The 19088-nt window shown below is 29.3% G+C and overlaps 3 protein-coding genes across 3 annotated transcripts; 2 read left to right on the forward strand and 1 right to left on the reverse strand.

Moving 5' to 3' along the window:
• Positions 1-311: 311 nt before the first annotated feature.
• On the reverse strand, positions 312-13947 carry LOC128952909 (spectrin beta chain-like). The gene is made up of 10 exons (XM_054298370.1): positions 13885-13947; positions 11248-11410; positions 10806-10973; positions 4363-10698; positions 3916-4104; positions 3150-3759; positions 2580-2990; positions 844-2501; positions 702-754; positions 312-585 (listed from the first exon to the last, which is right to left on the reverse strand). The coding sequence occupies exons 2-10, from the start codon at positions 11386-11388 to the stop codon at positions 375-377; spliced, it is 9777 nt and encodes a 3258-aa protein (XP_054154345.1). The 5' UTR covers positions 11389-11410; positions 13885-13947; the 3' UTR covers positions 312-374.
• Positions 11626-14292, forward strand: LOC128952910 (N(6)-adenine-specific methyltransferase METTL4-like). Its single transcript, XM_054298371.1, is given in 3 exon segments — positions 11626-12326; positions 13090-13328; positions 13330-14292. Coding segments are annotated over 2 exon segments (1200 nt in total). The 5' UTR covers positions 11626-12326; positions 13090-13091.
• A 1405-nt stretch (positions 14293-15697) lies between these two features.
• On the forward strand, positions 15698-18811 carry LOC128952994 (ribosome quality control complex subunit NEMF-like). The gene has a single exon (XM_054298477.1). It carries the CDS (start codon positions 15850-15852, stop codon positions 18808-18810), a length of 2961 nt encoding a protein of 986 aa, XP_054154452.1. The 5' UTR covers positions 15698-15849; the 3' UTR covers position 18811.
• The last annotated feature ends 277 nt before the right edge of the window (positions 18812-19088 follow it).

Here is a 19088-nt window from a genome sequence, read left to right on the forward strand (position 1 = left end):
TTTTGACACTAAATATACATTATCTTCAATATATACAAGTAGTTTGAAGACTTGAAAAATAAGGCTTATATTTAACATTTTTGTTGTTGAAATTTTTGTATTAAATATCATTATCACAGTTGATGACTATATGTACATAAATTCAGTAAATATAATTAATTGATAGCTTTTTGTGTTAAGTTATATCCAAAATCACAGCTATTTATAAATATACAGTTATTAAAAATTACAGATTATTGCCATATAATGTATAATATTACAGCAATTTTATACATCGCATATATACTGTATATATAAATAGCTGCGAAAGCTCTTTCTCAAAGCACCTGTACTTTAGTTTTGATGACTAACTACCTCCTACTCGTCCGCCTCCACTATATCGGTGGCGGACCATTGGGATAGTCGAGCATCGGTTGAAATGATTGCATAAAATTATTCATTAGTAGACAACTATAGTCTTCATCAACGGTGGGAACGAGTGATGCGGCGCCTAATAGCAGAAACATAAGCGCCTGAACCGGTAGAGAGGCTTTCATTACACGACTCACGTATCCAAATAGGTTTCGTTTAGACGATGTCGACGGTCTGTCAATTATGTCAATCATCAAATAATGGCATTTTTTAAATTGATTTATAACATACATATGTAATGTTTTTCTATAATATTAAATAATAATAATAAATAAATAAAACACATTTACCTCTCAATGCTATTAGTTGTACTGTCCATTAGTTCCGGTGACTCACTTCGTAACTATTTTTAAGTTGAATGAATAAATTGGAAAAAACAATATATTAACAATTTATAGGTTTTTTTGTGGAAATAATAGAAAATCTAAATACTTTAAGCAATTTATCTCTTAATCTTTTGATTTCCTTTTGACATAAAATCTTTACTTTATTTTTTGTAATCAAATCTGTTTGCTTAACATCATAATCATTGTTAAGTTGAGTCACAATTTCTAGCAATTGATTCAATCGTATAGATATTAGATTCTTGTCATTAGTGTTTGTGTTATTTCTTTCAAAAATTGGTCCAAATTTAGCTCGTATTTCATCCAACAATTGATTGTTTTCATTATCACTTTCGTGGCCAATGTTGGTGTTATCGGATAAGTCAGCGTCATATACATTGTCTTGATTGGAGAGTCTATTAATTTGATCCAAATCTTTGTCCTCGTCTTCTATTTCTTGTTGATTATCAATATCTATACATTTATTGTCATTTATTTCAATTTCATTATCTTTTGTATTCAAAAATTGAGTTTTATTGTAATTATCTGAAAAATTTTGGTCGCTTTTATCGGAATCGATATTTTCGTTATTTTCTTCACTTGTCGGCTGATATTCTTGTAAAATATGTTTAGCCATCACTTGATTGTTACCATTTGATTGAATATCATTGTCGTTACAATTATCACTAAAGTTATTGTTATTATATTGATTATCAATATTTAACGACTCATTACAGTAATTGTCACAAATTAATGTCTCATTTAAGTGATTTTCTTCTTCATCTTCGATGTTATTATTAACCATTAATTCATTATTATCTGTCATAATCTGTGTCTCGAGTTCAGGAAATTCTTGTATATTCTTCACTCGTTTTCTTTTCTTTTTTCGATTTTTTCTTTTAATATTTGTTTGCATTGTATCTGAAATTAAATTCTGATTATCTCTTATTTCATCCATTATATTATTATTGTCATTATTTTCATCATTTAATGTAATAACTAATTTATTTGTTATATCATTATTTTGTTTTACACTTAAATTTAATTCATTGTTATTTTCATTAGAATTAGCCATAGATTTAATAGATTCATGTGTTAACTGTAATTCATTTTTGTAATTACATTGAGATCCACCTATTTCTTCAGGTAATCTAATATTTTCTTTTAATTGTGATTTTATTTCAGTATTGATCGCTTCAATAGTTTTATTCTCTAATATCTTATTATTTGTAAAATTAGTTTTGACTACACTTTCGTTGTTATCATTATTATCTAATTTAATATCATTTATAGAATTGTCAACCAATTTAATGGATTCAGATTTTAAGATTTTGTATTTTAAGTCGATTGTGTCATCTAATGTCGAAATTATTTTATCAATAGATACACTATTATCAATAGATTTCTGTTGGTTTTGAATATCAATTTCATAATTTAAATTAACGTTAAGTTGACTTTCATGGATATTATTAACTGATATGTGATTGTTGTCAATATCATTACTAATTAGATCATTTACTTGATCCGTGTCCACACATTCTTGGCATATGATATCGCATTGTTTATTTTTATCACATTCATTGATATCTTGACGACAATCATCATCATCATCGTTGTCATCCAAATCATCATCTAAATAGCTTAAGTTTGTTGGTTCATAATTATCGGAATCAATTAAGTCGCTATTACCCGAATCGGGACTTATATTTTGATTGTTTTCAATTGTAAACTCTAAATTATCATTGTTTAATTCTAGATTATCATTGACTATTAATTGGTGATTATTTTCAAAATATTTATTATTAAATTTTGTTTTTGTATTTTGCTTCACATCATTGTTGTTACAAATAAATTCTTCATTTAATTGATTGTTATTGTCTTTTATATCCAAATAATTATCTGATGTGAGAATAATTGGGTTTATCTCATCATTGATTACCATTAATTGATTATTTGACAACAAATTGCTATCATTTATGCTATTATTGTCATCCAAACATTTTTTATCAGTTTCTTGATTAATGGTGTCAACTGTTGGTGACATTTCCGCAATAATAGTTTGTTTGTTAATTAATTGTATGATTTGGTCGTTACTAATGTGATCACCAGTTAAATTGTCACAACTTACTACTTGTATATCTTTATTTGAGTGACTGATTGATTGATTATCATTGTTACTGATATTTGAATTGTCATTATTTAATTTAAGAGAATCAGTCTCACAATTGTCTGAATTTAGTGGCATTTCAGTCGATACTATTAACCCAGAGTTGGTATTATTATTATTAAATGTTTCATTTGAATGATTTTGAAGTCTATTAGTATTATCAATAATATCYATTGTCTGTCTATTTTGATATACCAGTGAATTCATAGGTGTTGAACCATTGGTAAAGTCGTCAGTTTCATCAATACTTGCTATCGTCAAAGTGTCATCAGTTATGGTACTGTCRTTAAACTCATCGACCAGTAATATTTCATCTGTCCATTCATTGGAAATGCGACGATAATCAACATCATTATCGGTGACACTATTGATATGATTTTGAAGTTTATCAATAATATATTTGTTTAAATAGTTATTATTTGATAGATCTGTCACATCATTAAAACGATATTTTAGTTTATTATCCAAATAGTTGTCATTCAATTTATTTGAATTCAATGTTGATATTTTTTGCCGATTATCTATACTATCATTGATATCTATATTGTTAGTCACAGAATCAGCTAAAAGTGTTTCATCGGTCCAGAACTGATCACATAGTGTTTCATCAGTAAATGAAAATCGTTTGATTGCTTCCAAGTCTTCTTCAGTTAATTTACGAGATTTTCTATTTTCGTYGCTATTCTGTGCCATAAATTCTGGCAATTTTTCTATATTTTTCTCACATTTTCTTCTCTTACGATTTCTTCGCATAACAGTTGTAATCATTGAATCTGTGACCAAATTTTCTTTGAAAGCATTTTCCAATTTTTCATTATTCAAACAATATTTCGGTAAAATCTTTTCATCAATTATTTGCTGGTTTTTAATTTGTAAATTTTGGTCAATATTTTTATCATAATCATCACTTGTGTTATTCAAATCAGTTTTATTATGATTTTTATCACTAATATTACTATCATTTATGTCCAAATTAGTTTGATTTTCATTTATATTACCCAAACTCTGATTTACCATTTTAATGGGCTCTTCATGTACATTGGTTTTAGTGTGTATAGAGTCTTCAGTAATCAATTGAGTCACTTGATCCCTATCAATACACTCTTGACATATGACATCATTTTGTTCAGTTTCATTGCATTGGTTGATATCTTGATGATACTCAACACCATTGTTGTCTAACTTATTATCTAAATGGCTTAACTTTGGTGATTCATAATTATAGCAATCATTGAGATGTTTATTACCCAAATCGGGACTTATATCATAATTATCATTGTTGCTTATTATAAATTGTAAATTATCATGGTTACTTTTATGATTATCAATTTCATTTTGGTTTTTCTTACTTTTATATTCATCATAAAAACATTCAAATTTATCATAATTATTGTTACAAATAAATTCTTCATTTAATTGATTATTATTGTCTTTAATATCCAAATAATTATCTGTTGTGACAATAATTGGTTTTATCTCATCATTGATTACCACTAATTTATTATTTGACAACAAATTGCTATCATTTATGATATTATTGTCATCCAAACACTTTCTACCAGTTTTTTGATTAATGGTGTCAACTGTTGGTGACATYTCCTCAATAATAGTTTGTTTGTTAATTAATTGTATGATTTGGTCGTTACTAATGTGATCACCAGTTAAATTGTCACAACTTATTACTTGTATATCTTTATTTGAGTGACTGATTGATTGATTATCATTGTTACTGATATTTGAATTGTCATTATTTAATTTAAGAGAATCAGTCTCACAATTGTCTGAATTTAGTGGCATTTCAGTCGATACTATTAACCCAGAGTTGGTATTATTATTATTATTAAGTTTTTCATTTGAATGACTTTGAAGTCTATTAGTATTATCGATAATATCAAATGTCTGTCCATTTTGTAATATCAATGAATTCATATGTGTTGAACCATCGGTAAAGTCATCAGTTTCATCAATATTTCCATTGGTCAGAGTTTCATCAGTTTTTTTATTATTTAATTGTATGATTTGGTTATTATTAATGTTATTACAATTACTTAATTTGTTAAAACTAATTAGATTTTTATTTGAGTGACTGATTGATTGGTAATCATTTTTACTGAAATTATTTAGTTTAAGAGATTCAGTCATACAATTGTCTGGAAGAAGTGGCGTTTCTTCATTTGATATCATTAACTCGGGATTTGTTTTATCGAAAGCTGTATTAGTATTGTATTTCTGATGATTATTGTCCGAACCATTGATAAAACTCTGATAAACTGTATTTGAGTGTTGTTTATCATCAATGAAATCAATTTCTTTAATTGGTTTCATGTGATCGTTAAGATTGTATGACATATCCATAGAAGTACTCGAGTCCTTCATTTCAATGGTAGCAATGGTTGCGTCAATACTTCTATCAAAAGTGTGAATTTCTTTAGAGTTGTTAAGTGCGTCCAATCGTGACTCAGATAAGTCTTTCAATTCATTCAAAGCCATCGATAGTTGATTTAGTTTCTCTTGATTTTCTGGTATCTCTTCGTCGACTATTGATTGTAAAGAAGCGATTCCTTCTTCTATTTTATTCAATGATTTTATAAAATATTTATTTTTTACATCTTCTTCTTCTTTTTGATTATAATCTTCAGAACTGATGAATGTTTTCTGTTCTTTGATCGAAATAAACAGTTTGTCTGCATCTCTGATGAATGAAAAATGCTTTTTATTTCTCAATAATTTTAAATATTTTTTATCACATAAATCATTCAAATGACTAAATTTTTGGTCCAATTCTGTTATCATTTGAATAATTAGTTTACTATCGAAATGGTTTCTCTCAATCAAAGTATTTCTCATTTCGTGAATTATCCACAAATTTGTAGACACATAACGCTTGGAATCGCGTTTTATTAGTTCCAGTTTTTTAATGAGTGATATCACAGTCTCTTCATCTCTGCCATAGTCTTCATTTTCGAGGAATGACATCCTTTCTGACCACCAATTTTCTGCTTCCAATACATCTGAATATAATTGTTGCGATTCAATGGCATCCGAGAGTCGAAGTCGACGAATATCTGCGGCATCTTTGATGGTCTGGACTTTGTTCTGAAGCTCATTGATTAATGACTCGATTTCGTTGGCAGCAAAATGTTGGGATCGAATCAATGAATGTCCTTTACTGATGATTGTTGTCAACAGTGGTTCCCGAGCGGCAATCTCTGCTTCGAGTGAGTGATGCTTTTTGTGAACTTTTTGGACATCAAGTAAACTGTTGCCCAAATCGGTGACCATTAATTGCAAATGCATTTCTTTAGTCCAATTGAACTCATTGTCGACATCGCGTTTGAATTGAAACAAAAGTAGTACCTCTTCAAGGGTTTCGCGTCTGATTATAATCGGTTTGTGAAGAGCTTGATATCTTTGAATCACATGATTAACCCTTTCTTCGATCTCGTCTTTCATGAAATGATTGTTTTGTATGAAAGCTGTGGTCAGGTCTTTGATTTGTTCAATGTTTTCGCTGTGATTGTTAATATCATTTTCGATGAGTTGATGTTTTTTCATAATATTCTGTGAACTAATCAGATCTTTTCCGTGATCTTCATCGGCTAAAACTGATTCCATGTCAGTCATCCAAAATTCGAGATCATCGAGCATTCGGTGAAACTGAAGCGCCTGATAAGCGTCTTGTAGTCGCTCTTTCTTGAGAGTGATTTCATCCAAGAGATTACGCCACGACTTTTCAATATGAGTTAAATGACTTTGAATTTCATCACTCATGAAATGTCCGGAACCAATGAGTGATTCGCCTTCAGTGAGAACGCCATCAACTCTTCCTTTATTAGCTGCTAATTCTGCCTCAAAAGCCGCGTGTTTTTGGATTTTAGACAATAAATTGATTGAATCTCTATATGACTCATCACTCGCTACCTTAAGTTTCTCATTAAGCCATCCGACGATTTCGTTGACATTTCGCAAGAATTGATGAAATAGTTTTGAATCATTCAATTTATTTTGACGTTGTTTTGATACTTCCAACAAACGATCTTTTCGTGAAACGGCTGACCGACTCTTTGCCAAAATGTTTTCTGAGTCAAAGTGATTGTTTTGGACCAATTCATTGGCAAATTTATCCAATTCTGAAATTCTTTGTTGTGTTTGCAATGTCTTCTCAAAGTTATCGTCTTTTCTTATCAATGACTCGACTCCGGCTAATGATTCGCCCAAATCTTCATTATTAAGAAATTTTTCTTCAGTTGAAAGCCAATCATCTGATTGTTTCAAGAGTTGATTAAATAACTGCAATTGAAGTGATTGTGTTAAGTAGTGTTTCCTTTCTTCCCACACCTGATCCAGAGATCGTCGCAAGTCTTCTAATTTTTTCAAACCATTTTTAACTAAATCTTTATTTGGGTTTTGATTTTGTTCATCACTAGTATTGAATTGTTGAAGAAGTTTGTGTCCAAACTCTTTAAGAGACAGAAAAGTGTCTTTTCGGGCTATTATTTCAGTTTTAATGTCGTCGTGAAGTTGTAAATCATTTCTGACATCAGTTATTGTATTTGAGTTATTAAGTGTTGCTTTCATTCTGTGATTAATGAGATTATTGGCCCAAATGTCAGTTTCTTTGACTTCTTCAAGAAATTTTTGAATACAATTGTCAAACAAGTGTTTTCTCTGATTATTACATAATTTACTTAATTGCTGCCAATTATCCTGAACTTCACTGATTTTATTTTGAAAATTAATTGTCATATTTGGAAACTCTTTAATCAATTCTTGTCTATCATTTTCTAACAAATTTTTTATCTGAATTTCAATATAATTTCTTTCCTTTTCAATACATTCGTCTCTATATTTAAGTGATTCCATATCTTCCAAGTCTTTAAACTCATTTTCGTTAATTGTAGACAATTTCTGTTGAATTTCTGTAAGCACTTCAACGACATCTCTATTGAATCGATGTATTTGTTGTGCGGCCGACAACTTCTGTTCTCTGGCCTCAATGTTCTCCAATAATTGATTCCAAAACTCTTGTATTTTTTCAATTCTTCTTTCAATTATATCGTTTGGTTCTGTTTTGATTAGCTTTTGTCCCGACTCTAACAAAGACTTATATCTTTCATCGTTTGCTAATATTTTGCGTTTAAAATCAAAGAACTTTGACTGAAGAACCAGTAAGTGTTCGAAATCTTTGCCAAAATCTTCGCTAATGGCGTTAACCATTTGTTCGGAAATCCACGACAAGAAATGATCGGATTCTCTCATGAATTCGTGAAAATGTTTTGATTGAATCAGTCGGAGACGCTTTTGATTGGCCACAAATTGCAAACTTTTCAACTGTTGATCGATGTCTTGCATACGATTTTCAATGATTTTCTCGAAATCTTTAAGAATATTCTCGTGTTTGTTAACTCTTTGTTTTTGTTGTGCTTCAGATTGTGATTCTTCATCACTGAAAGAATCGGAAAAAGTAGTTGTCTTCAGTTGATCGACAATATGTTTTGTCTGACGACTCATTTCAACAATTATTGTCGAATAGGTGTCAACTTCGAGTTCAATACCTTTTTGTTTGGTCAACAATTTAATAGCCGTGTTCTCATCTTTTCCGTAGTCATTACTATTAAGAATATTGAACTTTTCATTGATCCACGACTCGACTTCATTGGTCTCAGATAATAGTTGTTGTATTGTAAGCGATATTTCCAATAATTTCTTTCGTTCGACAACTAATTGCTTCAGTCGCTGCCATTTCTGTTCCAATTCTTGACATTTCTCATCAATTAATTGGTGTTTAAAATGTTTATCACTGATTAATTGTTGCCCTTTTGTCAATGTTTTCTGTATTTGTTTCTTGTGTCCATCAACTTCTTGTTCGATATTTTTTATGAATTTCTTAATTATATTCTGTGCGTCCGTCATATTGTGTCCAACTGTTGTTGTTTTGGCTAAATCAATGTGTTCTTGAGTCCACTGAAGATTTGCATTGAGATTAGACTCAAATTCAAAGAACTTCAAAGACGCCAATAAATTGTCTTTTCTTTCATCTAATTTAGGTTTCATTTTTGTCAAACTATTGAACACTGAATGACACGAATCTATTATTTTCTTTCCGTCGAAATGTCTTTCATCTGTCAGTTGTTGTGTTTCGACAAGTTTTTGAATTTTCTGTTGGATTACATCGATCTCTACTTCGACAGCGCTGTGCTTTTGTATCAATTTTTTACAACTTTTTATATCACTTCCCATTTCTTCAAAATCTATATATTTTTCTAACTCTTTTGTAAAATCATTAACAAGAATAGGAAGTTGTGTCTCGATTTCTGTCAAATTATTCTCTAACTCTTCGTTTTCTTGATTTTCAATTAAATTTGTATTGTTTTCGAAATCTCTTGATTTGATTGCTGCAAACTTTTGTTGGATTTGCGAAAGACTATCTTCAGCGACAGCTTTATTAGATCTATTGATGTCCTGTACTGTCGCTAACTTGTGTTCTTTGGTTTCCATATTTTCTAAGATTTGTTTCCATTGTGTCTCTAATATTGTGATTTGTCTTTCGATATCATCGTTTGGTTCATTTTTGGCCAATTTATGGGCCGATTCTAAGAGCAAATGCTCTAAAGTATCCAACAATTCTGATAATAACGAAGACGTTTCTGTTTTAATCATTTTATTTAGTCGTTTGATATCATTTTCATACGCCTGAACTTCACTCTCCAGTTGGGAATGTGTTTGTGAAAGTACTAAATCATTGGTTTCATTGTTAACTTCAGATGCCGTTGACTGACTTTTTTGGATGACCTCAGAATTACCATCTATAATGGCATCGGTTTGAAATTGAATGTCTTTCATGACATCAATTAATTGTTTACTCCTTTGGTCGACTAGTTGTAGTAGTCGTTCCCATTGTTTAATCAAAATATCAATTTTTAGTTTAATATCACCCGATTCTGGATGTTTGTTATCTAATAGTTTGTTTCCATTATCAATGACTTTATTTATTTGAGTTTTATGTAATTTTATTTCAGTCTCTAAAACACTATGTTTTTGTTGTAATGATATGACTTCCAAGAGATTCTTTGACTGAATTATCTCCTGACATATTCGCTGCCATTTATTGATAGTTACCTCTTCTGAATCGACATCTTGTATGAAATGATAATAGCATTGAAGTTCTTCTAATTCCATGGTATTAGTCAACGCTTTACCTTCGAGTTCAGTAATTTTGTTTTGAATCAAATCGAGAAGATTTGATGTAAACGATACATAGTTTGGTTGATGTCTATTGACATCAATAAATTGTTGGACAATATTGACTATTCTTTKACCTTTTTTGGTCTCACTATTCATTTTGGCAAATGTATGATAATATGACGAGACGTATGTCATTATAGACTTTTCGTCTGGATTTACAGTATCCACGTCTTCAGCGTCTAAGAGTCTTAAGATTCCCAATTCATTTTTGGCGACATCGAAGGCGAGGTTAAGTGTTTCGATGGGATTACGAGAGTTTAAGGACTGGTAATTGACAAGATCTGGTCGGTGTGCGTGAATCAGGGCATTGAATGCCATCCCTGATCTCCAACTTTGTGTAAAATCTGTAATATCAACGAACGGATAACCAGAGGTTTTCCTTTGACACCACAACAGCAGCGCTTCTTTTGCGTGCTTTTTCTCAGAGCTTTCTTCGTCGTGTATTTCAATGCTCTGTATTTGAAATCTTAAGATTATAGTCCAGAGAAGACCCAAAATTAATCGTTCATTTCCRTCAACAATATCAACGGCTCTAATATTTTCGAGACGAACCTTATTTTTTTGTTGATATAAATTAGAATAAAATAATTAGAAATATATATAAATTTATATAATTTTATTAAATTAAAAAAAAATGTTTTAAATAAAGCTATAAAAACCTTTGTCTTCAAAAAGGTTAAGCTTTTGCAGACGTTTTCAATTTTATGGACTTTGGTTTTGCCGTTATTTGGTTTTCCCAGCTTTTCGTCGCTAATTATTTCTAATAATTTTAAAAGTATTATACCATCCGATAGATCGACAAATATGTTATTTACTTCCAAAAAAGCCTTTTTTTKAATTTGTTATTATTTTTTTAATGATATAAAAAAGATTAAAAAATACATTAAATATAATTAAATTTAAATTAATTTTTATGGGGTGTGAACTTCACTGAACAAAACTAATTACTCTATGTTTTTATGTTATTTTTATTATAAACTTATAAAAACTTATTTTGACAAATCGTGAGTTAACTGACCTTGTATAAATATTTATAGAAATATAAGGGAAATTTAGTTTAATTATAAGATAATAATTAAGAAAACAAAAAATGATAATTACATTAATGAGGATTGAATTAATCCATTTTGTGAATGTCTTTGTCTGTATGTATTCCCGTTCCTTCTGAAGTACTTTAATCCTCTTCTTCTCGTACTTATCGCTGTCATATCTGTAACTATTAAACTCTTCGTCCCAATCCATGACTTATTAATCATTTAAAGGTCTAAATCATTTGATAAAAATTTTATTTATAATTGTTTATTTATTTTTGGTTAAAAAATAAATAAATATTTAGATATTAAATATAAACACTAATAATAGTAGAATAACTAAAAGCACTAAATTCATTGAATTCCGTTAAACATTATATTTTGAGAACATATCATATACTGTAAGAATTTATTAGTGAATAGCGTGACTGAGAAAACTTACAAAATCGATGATTTTTATTGATTATTATTTCTAACAAAATTCACGTAAACCTATGGTTGATATCATGTTTTGAAAATGAGAAATCACATTAAAATTAATAAATTATTAAGGGCTGACATCTCAATTGTATCCATTCATTTAGTATAATGTTTTTTTTCAACAAAGTTTTAGTTATACACACATAATATTTACAGCAATTATTTTATTGACAGAATATATCACCAAAAAAATCGTTCTCTCATTTGTCGGCATTTTTTTCGATAACAATATTGCATTTTTTTAAAAATTATTAAATGGCTGGTATTGTTTTATTATTCAAATATGTTATCAAATTTATGAATTTAGTTGCGATAAACAACATATTAAAAAAAATTGTATTTAACGTGAAGTCATGCTAAGTTGGATTTATTATTATTATTTTTATCTAATGATATCTAAGTACCAAAAGTATAGTGAAAATACATAGTGTGTATAAAGCAATACATTTATGTCAAGGTTGTCGCTATATATTTTTCAATACTAAAAACTGCATCTTTCGATATAATAAACTACAGTATATTCAATGGCATATTGTGTTTATATGTTGAAAATAGTGGTTTTGCGTTGTATTATATACAGTATATATTTGAAACACCAGTGATGTAATGTCAGCGCAAGACATGCTCTTTGAAATAATAAAAAAAGTTGTGATCCAAGACCTTCAGCCGGTAATTAGCCGTACCATTGGTTAACCAATCGGTTTTTCAATAAAATATAACCGCACTTAAGGGGTTAACACTGAAAGCATAGTCTATTAAAAGTTATAATATTTATAATTCATAATATAAATTATAAATTTTATATTATTCTATATACTGTACTAAATTTATATTAGTATTTTGAGTCATACATCTATGTTTAGATAATATATAAACTTTGTGATTAAATCATTTTGATTACATATACATTGTTTGTATTATATTGTATGTACACTACATTTGATATATTACAAGAGGTATTAATTGTTATATCTGTCAAAAATGTAAATATTAAACACAAAAGTTTTTGACATAAAGCCTACACATAATTTTTTTTAGATATACTTTTTATTGCTAATTCAAAGTGTTTTTATGTTTTTATTATATGCTTTAAGTACTAAATGAAATCTTCAATTAAATTTATTATTTAATATAAATACCCGGCTTAATGTTATTTAAAGGTTAAACCGATATTAAAACACTATTTCTATTATGTTTGGCAAAATAAATATTATTTAATATTGCATAATAATTATACTAACTATTAAAAATAATCTTTTATGTTATTTTTTAATTTATAAACATTTATAACGTATTTAAAAATAACTTACAGATTATGTGATGAATAGTAAACAGCGATAATTATTAGTTTAGTTTATACATWATTATTTTAATTTTATGTAATTTGAAAATTGCATTAATGTTTTGAAATAAAATTTTATTTTACTTTTAGAAATGATTAAAATATTCAACAATTTGGACAATGATATGATTGGCATATATTTAGAGCATAATCGGGTTATCAATGAAAGTGAACCAAACTATAAATTAAATGAAACTTTATTTTCAATTAATGAACCGTTTTATATGCAAACAGAAAAGGAGGCAATTATTAAGGATTCAATTGATAGCAATCGTAAACTTAATAAAAAGCGCTGTAAAAGACTTTTGAATAAAAAACCAAATCTATGAAAACTTTTTAACTGATCCACAAAAACTTGTTATTAGAAATGTTTTCAATGATGTGAAACACATCATAAATGTCAATAAGTTGGCTAATAATAATAATAATGGCAACAATAATGAAAGTGCTCAACAATTGGCACAAATTGCATTAAATAGCATCCAATTTGATGAATATAGTGATAAACTTTTATGCAATAATAGCAACAAAAGTGTCAATTTTAGTAACTTTATAATACCTCCCAAWTGTTCATTCATGTGCTCTGATGTTATCAAAGGATTGGATGAAATGCGTGAACATTACATCAATGGTTTATTTAAGATATCAAACGAGTTTCTTGTAGTTATTGATCCTCCATATAAGTCAAACAAATCGGCTAAAAGAAAACGATTCTATCATTTGGATGACAGACAAACCATTTTGMAAATGACTGAACATTTGAAACAATTATTGCAATTACTTCCAAAACAAACAGATATAAAGCTATGTGTTTGGACCACACAGAAGGAAAGGGAGTTTGTTATCAATGATATGCTACCGATTCTTAACGTAAAGTGTACTCACATATTGGTTTGGCATAAAATCACTACAAGTGGTGAAAGTGTGAAAATCAGAGGAAGTCTCGAGTATTTGATAATAGCGTCCAATAAGTCACTCGACTGTCACAATAGCACAGGTATTCTGTTGTCGATTCCGAGTGCTATTCACTCACATAAGCCTCCACTCAAACAATTGRTTAAACAATTGTTTTATCAAAATGATGTCAATAGCTGTGATACAATGCAAACATATGATAAAAAGATTGTCGTAACTGATTGTGAACTCAATTCCGTGAAGAATGAGGACATCTTAACACAAGCAATGGCTAAGAATATCTCTGGTCTTGAATTATACGCTCGATATTTGAATTCTGGCTTTCATTCAATTGGATTTGAATGTCTTAAACTACAGAATCATTTAATATATAATTAAACTTAAAAATATTTATCATTTTGTCATAATTTTTTTACTTATCATTTGAATCACTGATGTATTCAATAATAAATTATAAGATGTTTTAAACATTTGTAGCATTTCTTACGTGTGTTTATATATATACAGTTGTGCTAAAAATAAAATTATAATCATATTATCAATAAGACACACATTTTTAAATGCCATATTATTATATAAACACTTTTATATGTTATATAACACAACTACCTGTGCATTGTTGAAGGGAAATGTGTGTCTGTTCTCAACAGCTATTTATAGGAATCATATTTCAGTACAACTTTAATGAATATCATGGATACTGAATAAATATATAATATTGTAATAACTAGTGATTTATATGTCAATTATAATAATAAAGTAATGTTTTTTCTAAGGAAAAACTGTTTAAATTGAGAATATTTTAAAATTATTATTTAATAACGTAATGAAAATATTTATATATGAATTATTTAAATTTTTATAAAAATAAACATAAATAATATTTATAAAATAATGAAATAATTTTTTATTAAATTATCCAGATATTAAGTTACAAAATATGATTACTTGAGAGTATTATTTATATATTAAAAAATGAAATAATAATGTTTTTTGATCTTGTTCAAATTATTTACAAATGTATATAAATTACAGAAATTTGTGTTAAAATATGTATAATATTTACTGCATAATCTTAACAAAAATTTTTTATATAATTAAACAATGATACTTTTAATAAATGGGAGAAACCCACAGTTTGTTTAATCAAATAATTAATGTATTATAAATTATAATTAAAGTTTTTAAAGTTAGCTTATTATATGATTAACATATCATAAATAAATTAATATATATATAGGTATAGATTCTATACTATAGAATAATACTAAATCTGTATTATTTTTGTTAATGATTTTWAAAAAATTTATTTCACAACATTTGCTGCTCTTTGAGTTGTTGTTCAAATCAAGTATATGTCTGTTAAACACGGGTTAAACAATTTATGCGAACTCCGGGGTCACACTTGCCATTGCATTAAATACCGATTAATGGCCACAAAATATTTAAGACTAATTTTACTGTAATCATACAAAAAATCACACTTTGTCTCAAGTGATTTCAAATTTTTGTAAATATTATTTTATTTGACCACTTTGTTGACCACTTTGTTGACCACAAACCAGTACACTAACCGCAGAGAGAGAGAGAGAGAGAGAGAAATTACAATTAAATAATTGTTTAATTTCTAATTAAATACAATTAACTTTACAATAATAAAACTTTTTGCCGATTTCTACAATACATAGTATTATAAATTAGTTTATGATTTTCTATATACAGTATTTGTACGTAAATTATTGTTAATTACTGTAAATGTAATACAAATATAATCGTAATGTTATTATTAAAGAAATAAATATTGCATTTTGTCTTCAATTTTGTGTAATAATCGCTTGAATAACGAATTGAATTCAATTATTACTTTAGTTTTGTTAAAGACTTAGTGGTCATCATTGAGATCACAGACAACTGATCACAACAACAACAACAACAATGAAGACCCGATTCTCGACATTTGACATAAGTGTCGTTTGCGCCGAACTCAGCCAATCGCTGGTCGGTATGCGTGTGAATCAAGTCTACGATATCGACAACAAAACCTATTTGTTTCGACTTAACAAAAGTGGTCAACAATCGGAAACCGAAGAATCGGTCAAAGAGTCGCTGATCATTGAATCGGGAATACGGATCCATTCGACACAATACGATTGGCCGAAGAGTAATACTCCCAATGGATTTACAATGAAATTGAGAAAACATCTGAAGAATAAACGATTGGAAAGTATCACTCAATTAGGTGTTGACCGAGTGGTTGATCTCAAGTTTGGATCAAACGAGGCTTCATATCATGTAATCCTTGAGCTCTACGACAGGGGAAACATTGTTATCACTGACTATCAGTATATTATTTTGAATATTCTTCGGCCCCGAAAGTCGGGCGATGAAGACGTAAAACTTGTGGTCAGAGAGAAGTATAATATTGAAACTGCAAAAACTATGAAAGACTACAAGACATTAGTTGGCGACGAACTCAAAGAGGTTTTAGAGAAAGCAAAGGACGGAGAAAATCTGAAAAAAGTGTTGAATCCTTTGGTGATATTTGGTGCACAACTTCTGGAGCATTCGTTCATTGAATTTGATTTGAAACCAAAGCTAAACAAATCTGATTTGAATTTAAATCAAATTGAAAAGGCATTGGATTTGTGTAATAATATTATGCAAAATAAAAACGGTTTGTCAAAAGGTTTTATCATTCAGAAGGAAGAAAAACGAATCGGAGAACCAAATGCTTCTGTCGTTACATATCTTGAATTTCATCCAATTTTGTTGAATCAATTTAAAGATAGTAAAGATCCGAATCAGAGTTATATCGAAACGGATACCTTTGACAAAGCTGTCGATATGTTTTTCTCTAGTATTGAGAGCCAGAAGATTGATGCAAAAGCGCTGAGCCATGAAAAGGATGCGATAAAGAAGTTGGACAAAGTCAAGACCGATCACATGAAACGTATTGAAGCTCTGAATAAGGTCCAGGAAGAAGACATTCGCAAAGCACGACTAATTGAARTGAACAGTGATATCGTAGAGAAGGCGCTACTTGTCTTGAGAAGTGCAATCGCTAACCAGTATTCGTGGAAAGATATTCAGGAACTAATAGACGACGCCAAGGCTGAAGGAGATGCTATTGCCAGTCGTATAACTGGTTTGAAATTAGATAAAAACAACTTCACAATGAAGTTGAATGATCCGTACGAAGAGGCAGACACAGCGTTGGTCGACATTGACATTGATTTGTCCGCCTTTGCAAATGCAAGAAAATATTATGATAGACGAAGAAATGCGGCCATCAAAGAGCAAAAGACTATCGAAAGTTCTGCGAAAGCCTTTAAAAGCGCTCAACAGAAGGCCATGAAAACACTTAAAGAAGTTGCCGTCAAAACTAATATTACAAAAGCAAGAAAAGTCTTATGGTTTGAAAAGTTTCTGTGGTTTGTCAGCTCTGATAACTATATTGTTATCGCCGGAAGGGATGCCCAACAAAACGAGTTAATTGTTAAGCGCTATATGAAACCAACCGATATCTATGTCCACGCGGACACACACGGAGCCACTACAGTAGTCATTAAGAATGCCAATCCAACACAACCTATTCCACCGAAAACATTGAACGAAGCGGGAGAGGCAGCCATTTGTTATAGCTCTGCCTGGGATTCAAAGACTGTGATCAGTGCCTTCTGGGTTCATCCCAATCAGGTCTCTAAAACGGCTCCTTCAGGTGAATATCTATCTGTGGGTTCTTTTATGATCAGAGGAAAGAAAAATTATTTGCCACTCAGTCAACTTGTTATGGGATTTGGATATATATTTAAATTGGACGACGAAAGCACTGAAAGACGTCGTAATGAAAGAAAGCGAACCATTTCTTTAAATTCTGARTTATCGACAACTACGACAACAAACACAGAAACTGAATCACAAATTGAAGAAGAGATTGTCTGTGAAGACTCGGACTCTGAAGACGAAGCGACTGTTTTTCCCGATACTAAACCTAAACTTGATATTCAAATGAACGATACATCAAATGAACAGATTATTGATGAAATCAATGAAGACGAAAGTCATACAATTGTTAAGTCGAAAGAACCCAGAATTAAGCAAACGATTACCAAAGCAAAGCTTAGAAACCAGAAAAATAATAAAAATGTTAATAAAAATGATCAAAAAATTGATAAAATTGATGTAAACGATGATAAAAAACAACAACAACCGAAACGCGGACAAAGAGCTAAGTTGAAGAAAATGAAAGAAAAATATAAAGATCAGGACGAAGAGGAACGGGAGCTTAGAATGGCTATATTGGGACATAAAATCGATAAAAATAAGTCAAATAATAAAATTACAGAAAAAGACAAAGAAATTGATATAAAAACAAATGAGAAAATTAATGTTAATAAAGATCAAGAAAAAGATGTTAAGAATAATGTTAAAGAATTATCTGTCAAATTAAATGAACAGAAAATTGAAGACAAGACTGGAAATAGTGGTGACAAACACAACGATGATAATGATAAACTTGATGAACAAGTAGATGATGACAATGATGATGAAGATGAAGATGTTGGAACAGCTGTTGGCCAATCGGATGACGTTAAAATAGTTGAAACACTAACTGGTGTTCCTCTTAGTGAAGATAATCTTTTGTTTGCCATTCCTGTTTGTGGTCCATATTCTGCAATCAATGGCTATAAATATAAAGTAAAAGTAATGCCCGGAACCAGTAAAAGAGGAAAAGCAGCCAAAACTGCCACTCAATTATTTCTTAGAGATAAAACTGGAACACAAAGAGAAAAAGATTTATTAAAAGCTGTCAAAGATTTGGATATTTCGAAGAATATTCCGGCAAAAGTCAAGATAACAGCTCTGAACTTGAATTCTGTTAAGTCTAAGAAATAGTGATTTAATTGTCTGTTGTTTAATCGTTTTCAACACATTTAATATATATTTATTTTTTAGCATAATTTAAAAATTATACAAATTTATATAAAAATCGCAATATTTTGTTAATAAATTTGTTTTTTTAAATGATATATTAATAACAATTTATTAATTTGAATAACTATTTAAAACTATTTTTTTAAATCAAGTATTTATGAACTGAATGTATAATAAAACTTTTGATTTGTAATTAGCGCTCAAATACGTGACGTAATTAATGAATGTTATGATTGTAT

Source organism: Oppia nitens, unplaced genomic scaffold (genome assembly GCF_028296485.1).
Source record: "Oppia nitens isolate AA-2021 unplaced genomic scaffold, nextdenovo-longstitch-racon4-pilon3 scaffold1_pilon_pilon_pilon, whole genome shotgun sequence".
In the NCBI taxonomy this organism is placed as follows: domain Eukaryota; kingdom Metazoa; phylum Arthropoda; class Arachnida; order Sarcoptiformes; family Oppiidae; genus Oppia; species Oppia nitens.